At 36.4% G+C, this 21,452-nt stretch overlaps 1 protein-coding gene across 3 annotated transcripts in view; it reads left to right on the top strand.

Moving 5' to 3' along the window:
- Positions 1-887: 887 nt before the first annotated feature.
- Positions 888-21,452, top strand: part of LOC149847612 (uncharacterized) — a 192,921-nt gene continuing 172,356 nt past the window's right edge. For 2 of the 3 annotated variants that reach the window (XR_016433196.1, XM_090006984.1), the window contains exons 1-6: positions 888-1,814; positions 2,740-3,161; positions 4,133-4,616; positions 4,815-5,135; positions 5,257-5,365; positions 5,451-5,544. Coding sequence is in view for 2 of the 3 variants with exons in the window: in XM_090006984.1 (XP_089863110.1) it covers positions 4,473-4,616; positions 4,815-5,135; positions 5,257-5,365; positions 5,451-5,544 (668 nt within the window). In the remaining variant the exon portion in view is untranslated. The remainder of the gene's footprint in view (positions 1,815-2,739; positions 3,162-4,132; positions 4,617-4,814; positions 5,136-5,256; positions 5,366-5,450; positions 5,545-21,452) is intronic. The other variant, XM_090016206.1, reaches the window with a different exon arrangement.

Genomic DNA, 21,452 nt, shown 5'->3' on the forward strand with positions numbered 1-21,452 from the left:
TTACCATATTGATCCCCGTTCGTGTGCAATAATTGTCTTGCCAGTATGGCATTTCATGAGAAGCCTGTCCTCTCAAACACAATGAACACTTGGCTTGCATATTCCAAACTAGGGATGTAAACTGTTGGGATGTGGCCAAAATGCCTATCTAATCAGATGATGGCTAAACGAATTCAGATGTTGAAAAACTCATACCAAATCTGTTTTTTTTTACATATAATCAAATTTGGGTACTTTTCAGATTCGGTAGCAAACAATCAAAACCATATCCTGCATCATATTATAATTGAATAGTGTTTTCACGAAATTGAACCATTTTTTTTCATTGACATTCCTACTCCAAACTCCCATTGTATGCATTATTACACTAAGAGAATAAATCAAGAACATGTCTTCCCTAAAAAAGAGAATAAATCAAGAACATGTCGAACTTAATCCCATTCTTAACGTACCTTTTGTACCCATTTCCCAAATCTCTACGATGTCCAATTAGACACAAACTAGAAGGAAAAACCATAAAGGCAACTTATTGAACAACTGGGAGCCATGCACAAACTCTATAATGAATAAGTTGTCAACAAGCTTTGAACTTGGCACCACACCAAACGATAGGTATGTGAGTTTTCCATAAAAGTATGCATAATACAAGGAGAGGTCAGATGGTGTGGTAATGCTAAGTCTCTAAGAGTATGTTTGATGTGTTGTTCCCAGCGTGATTCAGATGAAAATCTCATTGGGAACAACATTTTTCAACAAACGTTGGACACGACAGACAACGTTCCGCGCGTTCGCCGCCTTGTTATACATATGTTCTTTTTGTCCCACCCTCCCCCCTATTACAAAAGTATCAGAGACGAGGGGAACAAAATCTTATCAACGGGCGTGCCTCGACTCTGAAGCGGGGTTGTTGTCAGTGCTTCGTTACGCCTCTCCTTCGATGCCCTCTTCGAGCTCCACCCCCTTCATCTCGACACTCTGAAGCAGGGTTGGCAACAATGGAATTCTGACTTCTTCTTTGGAAAATGGATGTAAAGCAGATTGTGGTAACTAGACATAAGGGGTGAGAAGAAGCAAAAGAAAAGTTGAGTTTTTGATATTTAGCGAAGGGTGGGGACGAAACCCTTTTAAAGAAAAGGTGGAATCCTTGTGGGTATTATGTGATTTTATGATCTAGGTGTTGCTTTATTTGTGGGTAAAATTGTTGGGGGCTCGTAGTTTCTTTTATTTTTACTTTGAGGATTTGAGGATGGGTTGCTTCCCTTGTTTTGGATCCAAGGAGGAAGATGTGAACCCTGTGAAGAATGAGCGTGGAAAGGATGTGCCGGTTAGAGACTGGACAAGTTCGATTGTTTAAATCTGAACTCATCGTGTGTTCTGAAATTCATCTAATAGTTTTTGTGTAACGAAAATAAACTCAAGGTACGGTAGGGGTGAATAAAAAATGCATTGTGCAACATATTTGAGCCCACTATTTTTTCAGAGAACATCAATCATTTTTCCTGTTTTCACTCACTACCTGTATCAATTTTGTTCTTCTAACAGTTTGTAAGTTATGGAGTAGTGATGATAGGCTACTTTTTGAGTCGATTTGTGGATGTTATCCCTGTATTCATGAACGTTGCAGGTGGTTGTTATGAAGCAATTTGACAGAAATGGCATGTAAGGTAACAAAGAACTTTTGGTGGAGGTCCTGATGCTTAGACTTTTGCACCATCCTAACCTTATCAATTTGATTGGTTATTGTGCTGATGGGGATCAATGCCTTCTAGTCTATGAGTTGATGCCATTGGGGTCGCCGGAAGACCATTTACATGGTTAGTTGTGAACTTGGTTTTCAAAAATTCTCTTGAATGCTTTCTTTTGTTATACTGTTGCATCAATTTTTATGCTGCATATTGGGAACTGGATAATTTTTTGATGTTTATTGTGTCAAACTGTGAATAATATGGCAGACTAATGACTGAACATGGCCAAAATGTATGTCTATTTTGTTTAGGTTGATGCAATCATAATTAGCTTCTTTGGATCATAGGTTTAATACCCTATTATTCTTTTGCAATTAATTGTCTACGGGAAGCATCTTAAAATGCACTTTTTGTCCATCTCAATGGTAGGGTGTTGCTTTTCTACAATTGTTTGTCTCTAGGAAGGGCTCTGTTTGGCATCTCATTTATAATGCAATCTTGTACGATTGTTGAGAAGCTGCCTTTTTTCTTCTCATATTTTTTACTTTTACATATTGGACATGTCTATATTTTGGATACACAAAATAAGATATTGAATTGGACTCTTCATCTATGTTTGTGGCAGTCACTATGAACATATTGTTCTTATAAAATAGCAGTAGATAGTGAAGCAAGTTTCATAAACAAAATATATTTTGGTGCACAATATCATTGTGATTGTTATAATGTCATTCTTTTTTTTTTTGACTTTTGTATTAGATTAGCGTTCTATGGGGAAAACAATGATGTCTAGTAGGAATCTAAATTGTCCTGTCTCATAGATCATGTACATTATCTGTACTATTTGGCTTCCTTTGTAGAAATGTTTGGGTTTTACATATGATATAAACTGACTGATTGACTTTGGAATCCAGTAGTCAACTTGGATTGAAATGCATCAACTCATTCTTTGAATGATGTGAAGGATTGATCTTATAATTTTACATAATTGTTAACTTATAAATATGTTCATTAGACCACGTTCAATGACAAGTAATGGCTTCCATTTCAGCAGCATGGGGATTGAGATTGAGTCTCTGCAATGATCATGTCTTCTTCATATGCATTTGCGGGTTACTTCACTCCTTACCAGTCGATGTGACTTGAAAAATGCGATACCAAGAGAGCTTAATGCTTGCTCATTTGTCTCAAATTATGAAAGTATCTCATATTCACTTAGCTTAATCTGCTGCAACTTTTGCTTAGAGAGCTCATTGAACAATTCTAAGGTTAGAGGGAAGGTTCTGGTTTGTCGACATACTGATAGTTCTGCTGACTCAAAGTTAGCTAAGAGCGTGGTGGTAAAAGCAACTGGGGTGTAGGAATGATTTTGATCGATGAAGAAGATAAAGATGTTGCTATTCCGTTCATCATTCTTGCTGCAACTATTGGCACAAAAGACGAAGATAAAGTTCTAGCATATATTACCAACACAAGGTTTAAGTTCTTAAATAAAAAATTTACTTGTTCTAAACATTATCAATTGTTAAGATGTACCAAGCTTTTGATAGAGATAATTTTCATTTGGCTGATTTTCTTGTCTAGCCTTATAGATTTTTAATATTTTAATATGACATAGTTAACTACTTTCCATAAAAAAATTGGGGGTTTGTATGCATCAGTCTATGTGGGGCAAACACATGAATACATGTGTTTTCTTCCACCACCCGCATGAAGACTAAATGTTGTTGATGACAATCTTGTGCTGCTATAAACCAAATTGAAAATCATATTCGGGGCAAAAACCAATTTGATATCTATATTCAGGGCAAAATCCAATTAGAAATTCTTATTTAGGGCAAAAATCCAATTTGAAATTTATATTTGGGGGCAAAAATCCAATTTGAGATCCATATTCGAGGCAAAAATACATATTCAGGGCAAATATCGAATTCGAGATCCATATTCGAGGCAAAAATCCAATTTGAGCTTCTTATTTAGAGCAAAAATCCATATTTCGGGGCAAAAATTCCATTCGAGATCGATATTTGGGGCAAAAATCCAATTTCAAATCCATATTAAGAGCAAAAATTCATGATTTTAGATATAATTTCACAATTGGATCTATATCGTGGCAAAAAAACATAATAAACTTGTTAAAACATGTAAAATGGTGGACGGATCGAGTCATACGATCCAAAATGAAGTAATTTGACCCATTGTCCATGACTGTCCAAGTTGTCCGCACATGCCATCAAACAACGGACATTTGAAACATAGCATTTGAGTTCGGTCCAAACAAACGTTGGACTTGAATAGTTGTTACGGAACGAACAGAACCAATGTTCTGTTCCGTTTTTTTTGTTCATTTCGTCCCTGGACAAGCCATCAAACGTTCCCTAAGAGTGCGCCGAACAATAAGGAGAAGCGGCGGACGCCATTTGACGCATTTTCTTTTTTCTTTTTAGGTTCACAATCCGTCTGATCCAATGGCTGTGAACGACATATGACGGCACACCCCATATGTCGTATGAGCGCACTGAGTTGAGCGGGGCAGCAAGCTTCTCCTCTCGTTTCCCATCCCTCGGTTCGGTCAGTATGCCGTTGAGGTAAATGCTGTATAGAGGTGCCTCTTTCCATGTTCAGCTAACAGATAGGTTGCGTCGACGGTGAGTTAGACTCTCAATTTCGCGATCGAGAAGAAGGATATTGAGTTTCATAAAAAAAAAACAGAGGATATCGAGGCGGCTGGAATTTCACGTACTGTGATCTCTCCTAAGGACCCGAGAAGAGAAGGCGGTTGGTTGGATGAACAGGATGTCTTCGACCAACGCGCAATCTCCAGGTCTGAAGACCTATTTCAAGACTCCGGAAGGGCGTTACAAGCTTCTCTACGAGAAGACCCATCCTGCGGGGCTTCTTCACTATACCCACGGGAAAGCGGTAGCCCAGGTCCGTTGCTCGATCGATCGATCTAATGGTTCCGTTCGTCCTTTTGCTGCTCCGATTTATCGACATTTTTTCTGTTCTTTAGATTTTTTTCTTCGTTCTCAGAACTGCTTTTCGTTGTTCAGTTTCGCCTCTTTCAAATCGATTATTATCTAGTGATGGATGACCTTGTTCAGTTTTCTCTACATTTCCACGACTCAGGTGACTCTTGCTCATCTTAAGGATAAGCCTGCTCCTCAGCTTGCTCCACCACCATCTAGTCTGACTAGCAGCAGTGGAGTCAGGTTGGCGGCAAGGTTGTTAGGTGGTGGAAATGGAAGCCGGGCTTTGAGTTTCGTAGGTGGTAACGGTGCCAGTAAAACTGCATCTGGGAATAGCAGGATGGGATCTTTGGTAGCTCACGGTGCCTCTGGAACGACGCCTAATGGTCCAGTTTGTTCAAACTACGATGGGAAAGGCACATATCTTATATTCAATGTTGGGGATACTCTTTTTATCAGTGACTACAATTCGCATGACAAGGTGATTTGTCTTTGTCCAGCTAATCCAAACCCTAGGATTTTGCCACAGCTTTGTGGTGGAATACCGAATAGTGCTTATATTATAATGTAATGTTAGTTTGCCGACAAATTCTTTGACGCAGGATCCTATTAAAGCCATTCATTTCGGAAACTCCAATCCAGTATGCCATGCTTTTGACTCCGAAGCAAAGGATGGCCATGACCTCTTGATTGGCCTGAATTCTGGGGATGGTAATCTTCTATTATTTCTAGCTGTAAGTATTTCACATTCCTGCTTCAGTTCCTATAATTACTGGTCGTTTTCGGTCTGCCCTAGTTTATTCAGTTTCATTGAGGCAACAACTGCAAGACCCTGGAAAAAAGCTTGTGGGAGCCCAGCATTACAATAAAGACGGTGCGCTTAATAACAGGTCATTATTGACTTATATTTCAACTTTTCAGCCGTCATCTTTTTTATAGAATTTCTCTCGAACTTTTTTTGGGTACTTGTTCCATGCAAGTTTCTTTTAGCTTATTGTCCTTCACCCATGTTTTTAAAGCTGCTCTAGTTAAACAGATGTTACCCATATTGTATTGAGAACAGATTGATGAGTTTTAGCAGAAGAAGAGGAATTCCATCTAGAGTATATGTTTGACTTCCATCCATGTAACTGTGTTAATGGTGGGATTTAAATTCTTGAAACTACTTAGAAGGACAGATATTGGACTCGTTGATCTTAGTTGTTCCACTGCAAACATTCCAAGCATTGTGGAGGAAAGTGAGAGCTGATCCAGATTTAATATTTTGATGGCCTCTCATTAGTGGAGGTGCCTGTTGGGGACTCATCAACTTGAATCCATATTGAGTTAAGGCCTTGTCCGTGTAGGCAAGTTCTGGAGAAGAAAAAGACTTGCTGTGGGATCAATTGGCTCAGGTTGGAGTTGGACTATAATACATGATGGGTCAACTGGGTCTCACATTCAACACTCAGTGGGCGTAAATGAGTCTTGGCTGGTTATCGACTCAAATGTTCTTCCTGGTTCAAGATAATTTCACAAGTTAGTCTCCTTTCCATGATCGGAGCAACTAGTGACACATTAGAGAAACAAAATAACTGTCAATAATTATAGCAACGTTAGGTTGGTACTCAAGTGCAGTTCATAGTTGCAGGCAGCTATTGTAATTAAATATGAAGAAACACAAAACAAGGGCCTCTAAGGGCTTACAAGATCATACACACAAAGTGCTCATGCACAAGTCCACTATGGGACAATATAAAAGCCGACAATGGCTATAACAAGAGAACAAAATATAAAAAATATAGGCTTTATTGATGAAATGCTTAAGCAAAAGCATTGAAAACAAAAGGGGGCAAACACTCCTATATATACACATGAAGAGGCCATTGGGGAGCTGCCAATAGAATCACTGGGAGCCCCCAGTGGTCAAATTTATGACCGTTGGGTAGCCCTCAACGACTCTATGGTCAAAAGACCATAGAGCCCATGCTCTAATTCTAAAAGAAAAAAAAAATAAAAAATTAATGTGCAAAAAAACTGTTCCTAATGAACAATACCTTTAAGGAAAAAGATGAAAATGCCCTTGATGGGAAATACAAATTGCATAATCAGAAATATGTATATATATATATATATGTATATAACTCTATAGATATATATTTTAACACTCTCCCTCAAACTTATGGTGGCATCACCGAAAGTTTGTTTAGAAGAAAAATGAACCGGGGTGTAGAAAGAGCTTTGGTGAACAAATTTGCAAGTTTGTATTCAGAGGTGACATATGACAGTTTGATAGTTCCAAGTAAATATTCATCACAAAAATAACGATAGTCAATTTCTATATGCTTTGTACGTTCATGGAAGGTCTGATTGCTAACAATGTAGATTACACTTTTATTGTTGCAACACATCTTCGATGATTTTGAGATGACAATTCTCATGTCTTTAAAAATGTTCCTTAACCTTACAAGTTCCATTCTTGTCATAGTCATCGTCTGATATTCAGTTTCAGTAGAAGATAATGAGACCTATTGTTTGTTGTACCTCCAAAAAATTAAAGTCACCTAGAAACACACAGAAACCAGTGGTTGATATCCTGCTATTAGGATTCCCTCCCCAATAACATCAATATAAGTAAATCTAGAGTAGAGGATGAGGATAAGAAAAGCCCTTTGCTTATTGAATTATTAATATATCTAATGATCCATAGTGGTGCTGCACTCATGTGCACAGTGGTTGGAGCATGTTGGAAATGACTGACTCCATGGGCTATGTCAGGTTTGGTAATGGACAGGTATGTGAAAGATTCAATCAGTTGTCTATATGGTGTGAGATCTTCTAGCAATGTCCCATCTTCAAGCCTTAACTTTGCATTGACAACTTCAGGAGTCTCTACCTTCTTATCATTTGAAATCTCTGACTTAGCACAAATGTCAGTTGCCAGTTTTATTTGTGACAGAATAGGCGACTTCAATACCTAAAAATATCTCCGAAAACCCAAAACAGACATATCAATTTTTTTTTAAATATTTTTAATTTGATTAACTCTCTTTTTATCAATTCTTGTAATTATCATATCATCTACATGCAATAACAATATCACGATATCTGTACCTGTATTCTTAACAAGGAGAGCAATGTTAGTATAACAAGATCGAAAACCCAAACTTATCATAACATTACTAAATATGTCATACCAAGCCTTAGGGGCTTGCTTAAGACCATATAACGCCTTTCTTAGATTTAAAATTTTTCTCTTTTCAATATTAAATCTCGACAGATAATCCATGTATACTTCTTCACTAAGATCACCATTAAGGAAAACAAATTTTTTATCTAATTGGTAAATAGGCCATTTTTAAATGGATACAACAATTATGAGAGTTCTAATACTAGTCATCCGAGCTACAGGTGGCAGAGTTTATTCGTAATCAATTTCCTATTCTTGTGAGTAACTTTTGATAACTAATCTAGCCTTGTATCTTTCCAGAGTTCTATCACTTTTATTCTTAACTTTAAACACCCACCTACAACCTTTACATTCATAGGTTCAACCCAATGAAGACTATCTTTGGCTTCATTATAATGAGAGGGTTCATAATAGGAATGAATAGCTAATAGGCATGTCTTATAGTTTGGTGAGAAAGTTTCATAGGACGCAAATCGATTTGGTTGATGGGGAGTTTCATGAGATTTCCTAAGTGTGGTATTCTCTAAAGACACATCTTGACTAGGTGTTTCATTTATTAAAAGGTCTTGAGAATATTTTTTAAAAGCACATGTTTGGTATCCATGTATCCGCTGGGCATAAACTTCAATATTTTGAGAATGATTTTCTACTAAGTGGTTATTAATAGAAGACAATTTCAAAGAACCACTATTGTGATTTTCAACAAGATCATTATTATCTAAAGGATCATCACAATTGACCTCACAAGCAAGAGATCAAACAAGAAAGCATAGTCTACTTCTTTATTATTATCTTTATTGAATCCATTTTCATTTCCCAAGATTGGTTACATCTTTGGACACATAAAGTTTGTCGTTTTTAGAGTCAAAACATCGATACCCTTATTCTTACCATATCCCATGAATACACATTCAATGGACTTTGGCGATAACTTATCCCTTTTGAGGGAAATCACAAAGCACTTACAACAAAAAATACAGTCTTTTGAAATCGGGTGACATTTTAAATAATTTTTCAAATGGAGAAACATTTTGCAAGGAAGAGGAAGGCATTCTATTTATCAAGTAGGTTGATGTCAAAATGGCTTCAACCTAAAATTTCTTAACATTTTAAGAAATAAGTGGGGTTCTAGCAGTTTCCATTGTATGCTTTTTTTTCCCGCTAACCTATGTCACATGGGTGCGGGTGCAAGGGTGCGGCACTTTAAAAAAATTTGGGTGCAAGGGTGCTGCAAAAATATAAAAAATTATATATATATATATATATATATATATAAAGTCCAAAAGTTGGACATAAATGATCCTAGGTGCGTTGACTGCACCTAGGGCCAGGTTGACCGCATTGGGTGCAGGTGCGGATGCGACGTGGGTGCGGCACCTAGTTGAAGAGTCCCTGTGACATAGCCGCTAACCCATTTTGTTGAGGAGTTCTAGGACATGATCTTTGGTGACAAATCTCATTTTTTCTCAAATAATCTTGAAAATCATTTGACATATTCACCTCCCGAGTCGGATCTAAGAATTGAAATATCACTTTGAAATTGATTTTTAATCATCATGTGATTTTTTTTAAAGAGAGAATACATTCGATTTAAAATTAATTACACCCATGCATATCTTGTAAAGTCATCAATAAAAACAATATAATACGAGTAACCACCCTTTGATGTGACCGGAAAGGGTCCCATTACAGCCGAGTGCACCAACTCAAAAGGTCTCTTTAAAACAAAGGTTCTATAAGGAAACACTATAGATTTCATTTTTCCAAAAATACAATCTTTACAAGTAATTTCTTTTTCATTCCAATAAGTCTCCAAAAAAGAAAAAGATATATCTTTGAAATGCTAGGATGTCCAAGTCTCTTATGCCAAATTTCAATATTTTTTCTTAAACATGATTACAAAAAGACTTGGAATAAAGGATAGATAAAAAATTCATGTATTAAAGATCTCTTCTCCTATGGCCTTGCCCAATTCGCTTCCCAGACTGAAGATCTTGCATGGTGCAACCTTTTGGTGAGAAAAATATTTATCAACCTTTTGGAACTAAGAAATTTTGAGGATTTTTTGAGTCTAAAGTTCCAATACTTTTAATTTTTAAAGAAGTTCAAACAAAGGTTGAAACATAAGATAATTTTGAGTTGGTGCATATATCAGAAAGAGAGTTTTCATGAGTGGTCATATAAAAAGCGACGACCTCAAGACCAACCCAACCCTAGCCGTGCAGGTGGGGATTCTTTTGGAGTTCTGATCCGCACTTTGCAAGGCCAGAACGGCAACACCGATTCCTCTAGGAATCGGGTCCTGACAAAGGATGAGGATAAAGGTGGTGCTGCAGAATCAGCCACCTAGTCAAGAATCCAAAATATGTTTCATAGTGTAAGAATGATCGAGCAATGGGCACATTCATTCCAGTGTCTCTCTCGAGGCAGGTGCTCCTTCACATACCTACTAGTGTTTTCGCACACAATTTGTGTATGATCTTACACCAATGGTTCGAGCAGATTTTCACACCCAAAGTTTATCATCTCAAGTCTGAATTTGGGGCTCTAAAGAGAGGTAAATTTAATGCTATTGAATTTTTGAATAAATTCAAATACGTCGTAGATCAACTTGCTATGAATGGTAGCCTAATATCGGTTGCAAATGTTTGTTCTCAAACCCTAAGGGGCCTAGGGGTTGAGTATAATATGTTTATGGCGATGTACATGGGTCAGACTCTACCAATTTTTGATAAACTGAGATCCATGTTGCTTGAGCTCGAAGCCATGTTTCAGATTTCACTCAAGAAAGAGGAGACTCAACAACCCCGACATGAGGTCATGATTGCCGCCAATGACTCACATGGACAGGGGCGTGGGCTTGAGAATCTTGATAATAGAGTTGCTGATATTCTTCCTACACCGAATTCAAGTAATGGAAATCACCATAATGTTACTTGCCAGACGTGTGGGAAACGTGGGCACACTTGCTCGAACTGTTACTGAAGGTATGCTCCAGCATATCGCCATCTACGGTCCCGTATCTGGCCCGATTTCGTTACTTTGCTCCAGGCAATCAGTCCCTGACCAAGCAACAATGTTGCCTATAATCTTGGCTGTGCTCCCTCTTTGGCTTCCACACCTTATGTTGCGGTCAGTCCCAAGATTTAGATGCTTTGTCTACCACTTTTGATCAAATGGGACTACAAGGTAGCTCTTCTGGTGCTCCATGGGCGTTGCCCCAAATGTTTCAGCATGGACAGCATCTTCTAATGCTTAGCCGTCTGCTCATGATTCATGGTTTATTGATTTGGGTGCAACTCATCATGTGACAAGAGACTCGAGTAAGTTGACTAACCTTGTTCCCTATCATAGTAGTGGTAGAATTGTTACTGTTGATGAAAAGTTTCATCCAATCACCCACATAGGAACTGCTACCATTCCTACTCGTTCTGATTCTTTTTATTTACCCAATCACCCACTCACGTTTCCTTTTCTCCGTCATCTGTTTCTGTGAAGGACATTCACACGAAGTGGAACCTCGCTGAAGGAAAAATGTATAGAGGTCTATATGTCTTGAATAAATCTCTCAAAGGTGTCAACAATTGTCTTTCATTGTTAGTATCAAATGTGGACCGTTCTAGTGGAGATGCTGAGTTGTGATATAAGCGTCTTGATTATTGTAATTCGTCTTTTATTGAGATCTTATGTAATAAAGGTCTTATTCCCTTATGGAATAAGTCAGCAAAAATGTCTTTTCTATGTTCTTCATGTTGTATATGTAAAGATTCCTGAATTACCTCTTGGAATTTCTAATAAAAAAACTTCATTTCCTTTTGAGTTAATTTTTTCTGATGTGTGAGGCCAACCCCAATAATTTCTCTTTCTAAATCCAAGTAATATCTTATCTTCATTGGTGATTTGACTAGGCACACTTAGATATTTTTCTTGAAAACTAAAGTCCAGGTTTTACCCATATTCTAAAGTTTCAAATCATACATAGAAACACAGTTTTCTAGAAAAATCCTTCGTTTCTATAGTGATGGTGGTGGTGAATATGTTCGATGCATTCTCTACATAAGTGATAACAACATAAAGAGTGAGTTATCTTGCCCATGAACCTCTCAGCAGAATGGTGTTGCTGAAAAAGAACATCAGCACATCACTGAGACTGCTCACTTTAATGATTGAATAAAAAATAAGAATGGGCCTATGGATAGAGGCATTACATGCTGCGGTATAGTTGATTAACCAGATGCCTCTTAGTTATTTGGGTGGCAATTCACCCTTTTTCATATTGTTTGAACAACATCCAGATTACTCTCTTTTGAGAGCTTTTGACACCAGGTGCTTTATCCATGCATAATAAGTTTGCTCCAAAAGTGCAAGTTTGCAAGTTTGTGGGTTATGGCTATGATTATAAAGGATATAGGTGCTATAATCCGATCACACAAAAAATAGTTATCTCCTAGCATGTTACATTCCATGTATTTGAATTTGATCAGCATTGTGATGATGCCGAGCTTCCTATAGCCACTTTCTGGCCTACCAGTTTAGTTATACAACAAGATGCAAAACTGGTTGTTAATGGTGGTATACAGCAGCATGATCAAATGCCTCATGACAGCAGTCCACCACAAACTGGTGTACATGCCAATGAATATCATAACACCAATGATGTCAGAGCTGTTGAAAATATTCAGCCAACAGGTCCATTCATGTTCTATCCTAAGGTATATCATAGGCGCAGGTCGGTTACAATGCTGCCTAGTGTGCAATCTGGTAGTCAATCGGATTCAGCATTAAAGATGTCGTTAAGAGAGCAGTCCAATATTCAGTTAGAAGAGCACTTGAGAGCATAGTTGGCAAAGATTCCCGAGACGACCCAGATCGGACCCCAACTGGGTCATGATTCAGGACTGCCGATCCAACCCATTAAATAAAATTTTTATCATGTATTTTATTATTTTAATGCACAATTCTTATATAAAGTCACTTCTTATGAAGAATCTGATATTGTTCAATGAAAGAAGTTAATAATCATGTATAATTATATGTTTTTGTAACTTATTTATTGACATATTAGCTTGAAGTTTAGTTATTTTCATGTCTTATTCATGTGCTTACACTATAAAATATAGAGTCCTGACTCTCTCCGAGTCAACCCGCTGACTCGGTGACCCAGTAGGGGTCCGATCCGAGCCCGAGTCACAAGTTTGCCAACTATGCATGAGAGCTGATCCAGAACAAGGATTAAACATACAGATGAGTGGACAACATAGCGATGCAACTGATGGACATATTCATGCAGATGATAATTCAACCTCTGGGCAGCTCAGAAAGTCAAGAGTCCCTTTACAATGATGGGTAAGCTATGATCATTTACTGTTGATTTTGTCAAATATTTGCAACATTAGATGATCAAAAGGAGCGTAGATTCTATGCACAAGCAACTAATGTCCCTAAGTGGTTTAACACTATGAATGGGGACATATCAACACTCCATGAGTGATACATGGGAAGTTGTGCCTCGTTCTAATCTGAATGTTGTTGGTTATCGATGAACATATAAAATAAAGTATAAGGCCTACCAATGGAATTGACTTCCGTTGATAAATGATAAATAAGATAAAAAAAGGAAAAATCAAAGAAAATGTTCCAATTCCTATCTGTCTATTAGAAATATAACATGGATGTAATATTGAAAGATCCAAAATCCATCTAGTGGCAATAGGATATACCCAAGAATATGGGTTAGATTTTGATGAAGCATTTAGTCCTGTTGTCTCTGAATGAGAACCATCAAAGTTGTCCTCTTATTAACATCTGCGTATAACTGGTAGTTGAGTCCAATAGATGTAAAGAATTATTTCCTACATTGGGTTCTACATAAAGAAGTCTACATGGAGCATCCTTCGGGATATCCATAAGGAGACATCTATTCCACAATTCTTCATTTGAATAAGGCCATTTATGGTCTTAAGCAGGCTTCCTAGGCATGGTTTGAGACCTTCAGTGCAATTGTTAGGTCCTTGGGTTTCATCCGGAGCCAATGTGATTATTCACTCTTTGTTCATTATGATTGGCTACATGTCACTGCTATTCTTGTTTATGTTGATGATAGAGTGATCACAAGAAGCAACTGAATACAAAGGCTAAAAGACATGTTGAGCAGCAAAATTCATATGAAAGATTTAGGCATGTTAAGATACCTTTTTGGTGTGGAAGTAGATCACAGTGAGAATGCTTTGATTCTGACACAACATAAATATGTTATTGATTTGCTCATCAGATTCAATATTCTTGATTACAAGTCTGCCCAAACTCCTATAGCCATGAATGTTGAGTTGACTAATGCCAGCCAGAAGATGAATTGTTTGACCAATTGGAAAAGTTTAGAAGTTTTATTGAAGTCCCACAATACTTAACCTTCACTTGGCCAAACTTGGCTTATGCAATAAACCAAGTCTCACAATTTATGCACTCTCCACGAATGAGCCATATGAAAGCAACAAAACATATTTTAAGTTACATCAAGGGCACAACCACAAATGTATAATGAAATAAAAGTGCCAAGAATAATGTCACAAAGTGAGTACAAGAAAGCACAAACACTAAGCAAGTTGTCTCTAATGGACAAGATACATTGTGCCACAAAGGGCAAACACCAAACACACTTACAAAGGAGAGGAGAGAGAGCTTAAAATAAAAACAGATTTATTGATAAAATGCTTGAAAAAACATTGAGAGAAGTAGAGAAGTCCCATATTTATACACTTTCGGGGACCCTCCCCAAAGCTCACTTTTGTGACCTTTGGGGAGGGTCCCAACAACTCTTTTGGGAGGCCCCTTTATCACCCCTTAAACTAATAAATAAAAAACAAAAATAAAGGATTACAAAAATGTCCCTAGTGGACATGCCTATTTACATATTAATAAAAAGACTAATTTTCCCTTGGTAGGCATTTCAAAAGGAAATACATAAAAAGTATATATCTTATTATATATATATATGAAATATGTATATGTATAGATATATATCATATATATATATATGAAATACATACATATATTTTAACACCCTCCCTCAAATTGACAGTGAGATCACCGAGAGTTTGCTTAGGAGAAAATAGAAACGGGGGGTTGACAAAGCTTTGGTAAAAAAAGTTTGAGCTGATATTTTGAAGTGACATATGCCGGTTAAATGATGCCTCATAAAAATTCATCTCTAACATGATGACAATCCATCTCGACGTGCTTTGTTCGTTGATAGAAGGTATGATTGCTAGCAATGTAGATAACACTTTTGTTGTTGCAACACAACTTCGAAAGAATAGAGATGACAACTTCCATATCTTTAAGCAGACTTCGCAACCAGACAAGTTCAATTGTAGTTGTGGCCATCGCCCTATGCTCTGTAACGACCCCAACTTATTCTCGTGAAAAGTGGATTTTTTTTAAACAATTGCAGAAACCAAACCTAAGGATTCAGGGTCTCACAGATTTAATAACTATCAAACCACAAGAGATAGTGCATTGAATCAACAAGGGAAATAACCAACTTTATTAACTAATAAAATAAATATCATGAAAACCGAAATAAATAAATAGTCTGTAACATAGAGCTACTCTGTCAACAACATCAGAATCATGTCACTGAAACTCGCAGGCTCTATGTAGCAATCACCCCCATCACTGAGCTCTCGGTCCTGAAAAACATTTTGAAATATAGGGTAAGAAACAAAGTTCTTTGTACGAATTCCTCTAAAAATCCAAACAGTAAGTAAAGAGCATAAACCAAATTCATGCATAAATTTAGAGGAATATAACAACAATTTCATAATCAATTTACCATTCAAGTGTTTAAAACAAGTATCATGCAATAACAATTTTCATATGAGACAGGATAAGTATGAATATATGAACTAATGCAGAACAATAAAGATACATGATTCAATGCACATGTATGAATAACTTATTAAGTTATTATCAGAGTTTTCTTTTGCATGCATATCCCTATTAAATGCACACAATTTTAATTTCGCTTTTCATTAAACCTGCGGATACTCAAAACGGGCACAACAATTACCGAAGTTCAAGTTAGGTTCTCAGTTGTAGCTTAACACACAATTTTTAATTTATTACTGGGTTCTACACTTGTTTCTCGATTGATATCAAGAATCAACAACATCCATCGAAATATTAGAAATCAACATCTAATGTCGGGATATCAGGGAAATCAACATCCGGTGATGTCACTTTCTTGGTATACCAATAACAGTTCTGTCAACACCACTACCCCTAGGCAAAGTAGTTGAAATCTCTCTAAAACCGTGGTCGAGAGGTGAACCACCACATCGGGTTCAGAGACATAACACCACTATCCTCACAGTTTTTTCAAAACCGCCATCTAGGAAGAAAATTAATTACACAATTTGTCTCTTTTAACTTTTTAACAGAACCTTGCGTCTGTGCATCGACTATCGAATGCTCAACCAGGTCACGATAAAAAACAAGTACCCATTGCAGCGTATCGAAGACTTGTTCGATCAATTACAAAAGGCTAAAGTTTTCTCAAAAATCGATCTTAGGTCTGGATACCATCAACTCAGAATTAGGAATGATGATATTCCTAAGACGACTTTTCAGACAAGATACCGACATTACGAGTTCACGGTCATGCCGTTCAGACTGACCAATGCCCCAGCAGCTTTCATGGACTTAATGAATCGGGTGTTCAAGCCATTTTTGGACACCTTCGTGATCGTGTTCATCGACGACATCTTGGTGTACTCAGAAAGTCGAGAACAACTAATCATCGTGTTGGAGACCCTGCGACAGGAACGTTTGTATGCCAAGTTCTCTAAATGTGAATTCTGGCTCGAAGAAGTTATGTTTTTGGGACATGTTATTTCTAAGGAAGGAGTGTCCGTTGACCCTGCAAAAGTTGATGCTGTACTCATTGGCAACAACCGAAGAACGCTGTGATCATCGCAAAATTTTTGCTCTCGTAATATCTTTCTCTCTCTTCCTTCTCTTTTCCTTTCCAACATCTATTTCCTCCTTTTTGAAGGGAGAAAATAAAAGTCAGAAAAAAGAGAGAAGAGAAAAGAAAAGAAAAGAAAAGAAAAGAAGAGAAAATGAACTCTTTTGCGGGGTCTCACTTGACCTTAATTTTGAAAATATTTAAGAAAATAACTCGCGTCCGTTTTGAAATATTTGCGGGAAAACTGGGAGACGGGATCCGCTCGTCGGTACGAGGTTCGACCGTTCCTGGCCCCTTTACCAGGGGTAATCGAACCAAGGGTCAAATTCATGCATTTTGCTTTGCTAAGAAATTATCTAAGAATTTATCCTAAGTCTAGATGCATAAAGAATCGTGCTTGTGCAATGAAGGATGTATGCTCTTTTGAAAAATGATTTTGAAAATTTCCAAGTGTCTGATAGAGTGAAGAAGTGGTTTTTAAGATTTAAAGTTCTAAGTTTTGGAATAATCAGATCTTGGGAAAAATAAATCTGGCCTTAGAAATGAATGATTTTGAAGAAAAAGGGAGAAGAAAGGAAATCTCAAAGTCATGAATGGACTTTGAGTTTAGAATTTTGAATCAGGATAGAGATGAATGTAATTTGAATTTCATTTGTAAAGCTTGAAATCAGAATAAGATTTGAGGAATCAAAAATAGATTTAAGAAATAGAATTGGTTTTTGGAATTTTGAGAATCAAGATAAACTCGGATTTTGGAATGAAATGAAATTGAATTTGAAAATAGAAGTGGATTTGAAATCTGGAATTCAAGACGGAATTAGAATCCAAAGTCTGGATTCTGAATAGAGTTGAGGTTCAAAATTGAATTTTGGGTTTAGAATCCTAAATAGGAATTGGATCTGAAATCTGGGATCCAAGATGAAATTGGATTCTGAATTTTAAATGGAATTGGATCTAAGATTTGGAATCCAAGATGAAATCTGGATCTGAAGTCTGAGATCCAAGGTGGAATTGGATCCAAAATTTGGAATGGAATTTGGATCTAAAATCTGAGGTCCAAGATGGAATTAGATTGTGAATCCTAAATGGAATTTGGATTTGAAATCTGAGATCCGAGATGGAATCGGATTCTGGATCCTAAGTGGAGTTTTGGATCTGTAATCTGAGATCCAAGATGCAATTGGATTCTGGATCCTAAGATGGGTTTTTGATGTGAGATCTGAGATCCAAAAAGTGGAGATTTGTACTTGGAAATCTGGATCCAAGTTGGGATTAGGATCTAACTTTGGATTTGGATTTTGAAAGTCCAAATGGGACTTCTGAAGATGGATCTGAGTTTTGAAAACCCAGATTTGAATTTAGAATTTAGAAAAAGACTTGAATTTTCAGAATCAATCTCAAAACTTGGATAGATAAGAAAATAAATTTGATTTTTGAATTTGAAGTCAGAAGAATAAGAAACTTCAAAGTTTTTATATTGAACTTTGAAGATGGAATTAAATTGAATTTGAATCTATATAATAGAATTGATTTGAGAAATGAAGAAAGATACTCAAAATCACTTGGAGTTTTTGAAAAGAAATTTTGAAAATATGATGCAATTCTATTCTAAATGATGAATGAATTTAAAGAATTTGAAATTGGATTTTGAAAAAGTTATTACATTCTTTAAATGAATTAAAATAAGATTAAAGATATAATACATCCTTGACTATGGTCATTGAATGTATTATATAATAATCATATCTAAATTCAAATAAAGAATAAAATACATTTTAGTGCTTTTATAGAGTTTAAAACGAAATTAATTCTCAATATATCCTGACTATGCCCATTGATATATATTGAATTAATTTTAAATCAAACTCTAATAAAAGAAGGAAATATTTGAAAATATGATGATTTTTGAAGAGGATCCAGTGTGGATCCAGTGTTATTTTATAAAAGATAAAAATATTAAGTTTTGTTTACATCCTGACTATCGCCATTGATGTAAATCATCAACTTAGGATTAATTACCTCTTACGAAATGATGCACGTGCCATTCGTGTTTCACCATCGTGAGATTTTAGAAAATAAAGGTAAAAAGCATGAAAATAAACAATTTATGATATTTACAGTGCTAATTCATTCTATCTAAAACAGGAAATGTAAATTCTCATTAAGGTCTAACTATTACAACATGTAAAATTGAATTTAAAACTCTCAAGGATGATATCTTACGTATATTCCCTGCAAAACACTTGATTAATATGAAAAATAGAAAGAAATCGCACATATCACATGGAAATCAATGGTGAAATGCTCATATGTCAAGATATATATGATGAAAAAGGATGAGAAGTGACATACATACCTATATATATACGTATATATACATACATGAGAGTTTATACATATACTTACATACACATGGGTACATACATATATACATATATATTCATATATACATGTATATATATATGTATATATATCATATATATCTTGCACTTAGTGTAGATAGATGAGAATGAAAGCTAATGAAGGGATGAAAAAACATCTAACTTTGAAAAGAAATCTATAATTCTGAAAAACAGAATTAACAAGTTATGATATTCACAAAGTATAGAAATATAGGAGAAAATCATGTTGGAAGTGATATATACACGATCACTATTAAATAAAGAAAATGCCTATGCTATATATAATACATGGTGAATATGTGATGTAGGTGATGGAAAGGGGAAGGACATATCATGCTCGGGTCACTGCAAGCAACCCTTTAGCAGCAAAGATGGTTTGTGATGGGTAAAGGTGAGGTGCTGTGTTGATATAGTATGAAATTGATACAGCCTAAGACTGTATAACAAGGAATTGATGCTGGATAACATGTTGAGGGAATATAGGTGAATTTGACATGAGGTGCTTGTGGGTGTGAAGTGTAGTTGTATTGATAGTGAGCTGCTTATGACAGTGAGGTTTGTGCTGATGATATTGCTATAGGGTAGTAAAGAGGGTGTGGTAGGTGATTGGGTGAAGATCTGACTGTAGCTCGCTGAGCACAGCTGGAACAGTAACATCAATGGGGTAATAACGGGTAGATATGTAAAAGCTGGAAGCACCAGAGGTATGAATAGAGCATTTTGTAGGTAGTGCTGAATGTAACCAGCTGTAGGGATGCAAATGAGGTTATCCCTATGTCTGAAGCTAGTAATATGGAAGGGGCACAGGAGATGTTATATGTAAAATGCAGGCCAGCCAATAAATCAGACACATCTATGCAAAGACATTCTCAGAACAGAAAAAAAGAAGAAGAAAATTACTGTCAGTAATGGGGCTTTTGACCCAGTTCTGCTCGCAGTGTCCTAATTTTGCCTTGAAGATGATATCAGAACCTCCTTCATACTCATGCTTATTGACAATAGTTGCCCTCAGCAACCTGTTGCAAGACTAAAAAAAAAAGGCAGAACTGGAGCATTCCAGACTTTGTAAGCTATTAACAGTATCATGACTATGCCTTGAAAATTAAATCAGAACTTCCTTCAGATTCATGCTGATCGGCAATAGTTGCTCCAGCAACCTGTTGCAAAACTACAAAAAGGCAGAACTGGAGCATTCCAGACTTTGTAAGCTATTAATGACATCATGATTAGTATCTCAGAAATCAGATCATCATGCTTACCTTATTTTTTAGATAATTAATCTACTGTATAAGGTTCTACTCTCATGACTCAGATTCCTCTGAAGATATCTCGGATATTAATATAATCGTATCCTCATTGGAAATGAATCAAGCAACCTTACAGGTAAATCTACAGGTTATATGTGATTGGAACAGGATGATACACCACGTCGGACAGAGATGGGAAAAAATGAAAAAAAAATGACCCTAACACGAGATATACCCTGCTGTGTAGACAATCGGTATGTGGATACAGGGTGTTATGCCCTTGACTGATATATGATGATACATAAAGGAAACTCAGAGATATAAAACATTAATCCATGGGGATAAGGAAATCCTATGAAATCAAGATATTAAACTGATAACAAGATTGGGGTTCATTACAGAAGTGTACTGTTGTGAGCATTAAAAAAAATGCTATGAATTTAATTACAGAAGCACACACTGATATGAAATAATGCAAAAGGTGGGCTGACGTGAAGGGTTTCCTAGTGAGTTGATATTTCCTCAGGAAATTCAACCTCAAGTCTAAACCACAATGAATCTGACTGTTAATGTATTTAACAAAAGCAGCAGCTTCTGAAAACGATTAGATCAAATACTTATTACGACAACGAAGAAGAAAAATGTCATTTATGAATGCTATAACATTAGAAAAAAAAAAGAATCAAACAAAATCTGGGAGAGTTTTATAGGAGATGAATAAAAAAAAAACTAATGAGCTGATCAAGGCCAGCCAAATGGTGCATTATGGATAAGAGGGTAGGGGTCTGCAAATCTATCACTCGATCAAGTTTTTTTTTTTATCACAATATGCCATCTCACCATGATCAACATCCTTGCATGGCTTATAGCATCCCTCGGTGACAGTCCCGCACCAGATGGCAGAGTAAATTTAGCAATTCCACCATTCACGAAGAAATATGAGACCTAAATACAGAGGAAGGCACAAACACAGGTAACAAGAATTTACATGGATAGTGCGGATGAAATTTGATAA

The sequence above is a fragment of the Nuphar pumila genome, chromosome 1, assembly GCF_984573655.1.
Source record: "Nuphar pumila chromosome 1, dmNupPumi1.hap1.1, whole genome shotgun sequence".
In the NCBI taxonomy this organism is placed as follows: Eukaryota; Viridiplantae; Streptophyta; class Magnoliopsida; order Nymphaeales; family Nymphaeaceae; genus Nuphar; species Nuphar pumila.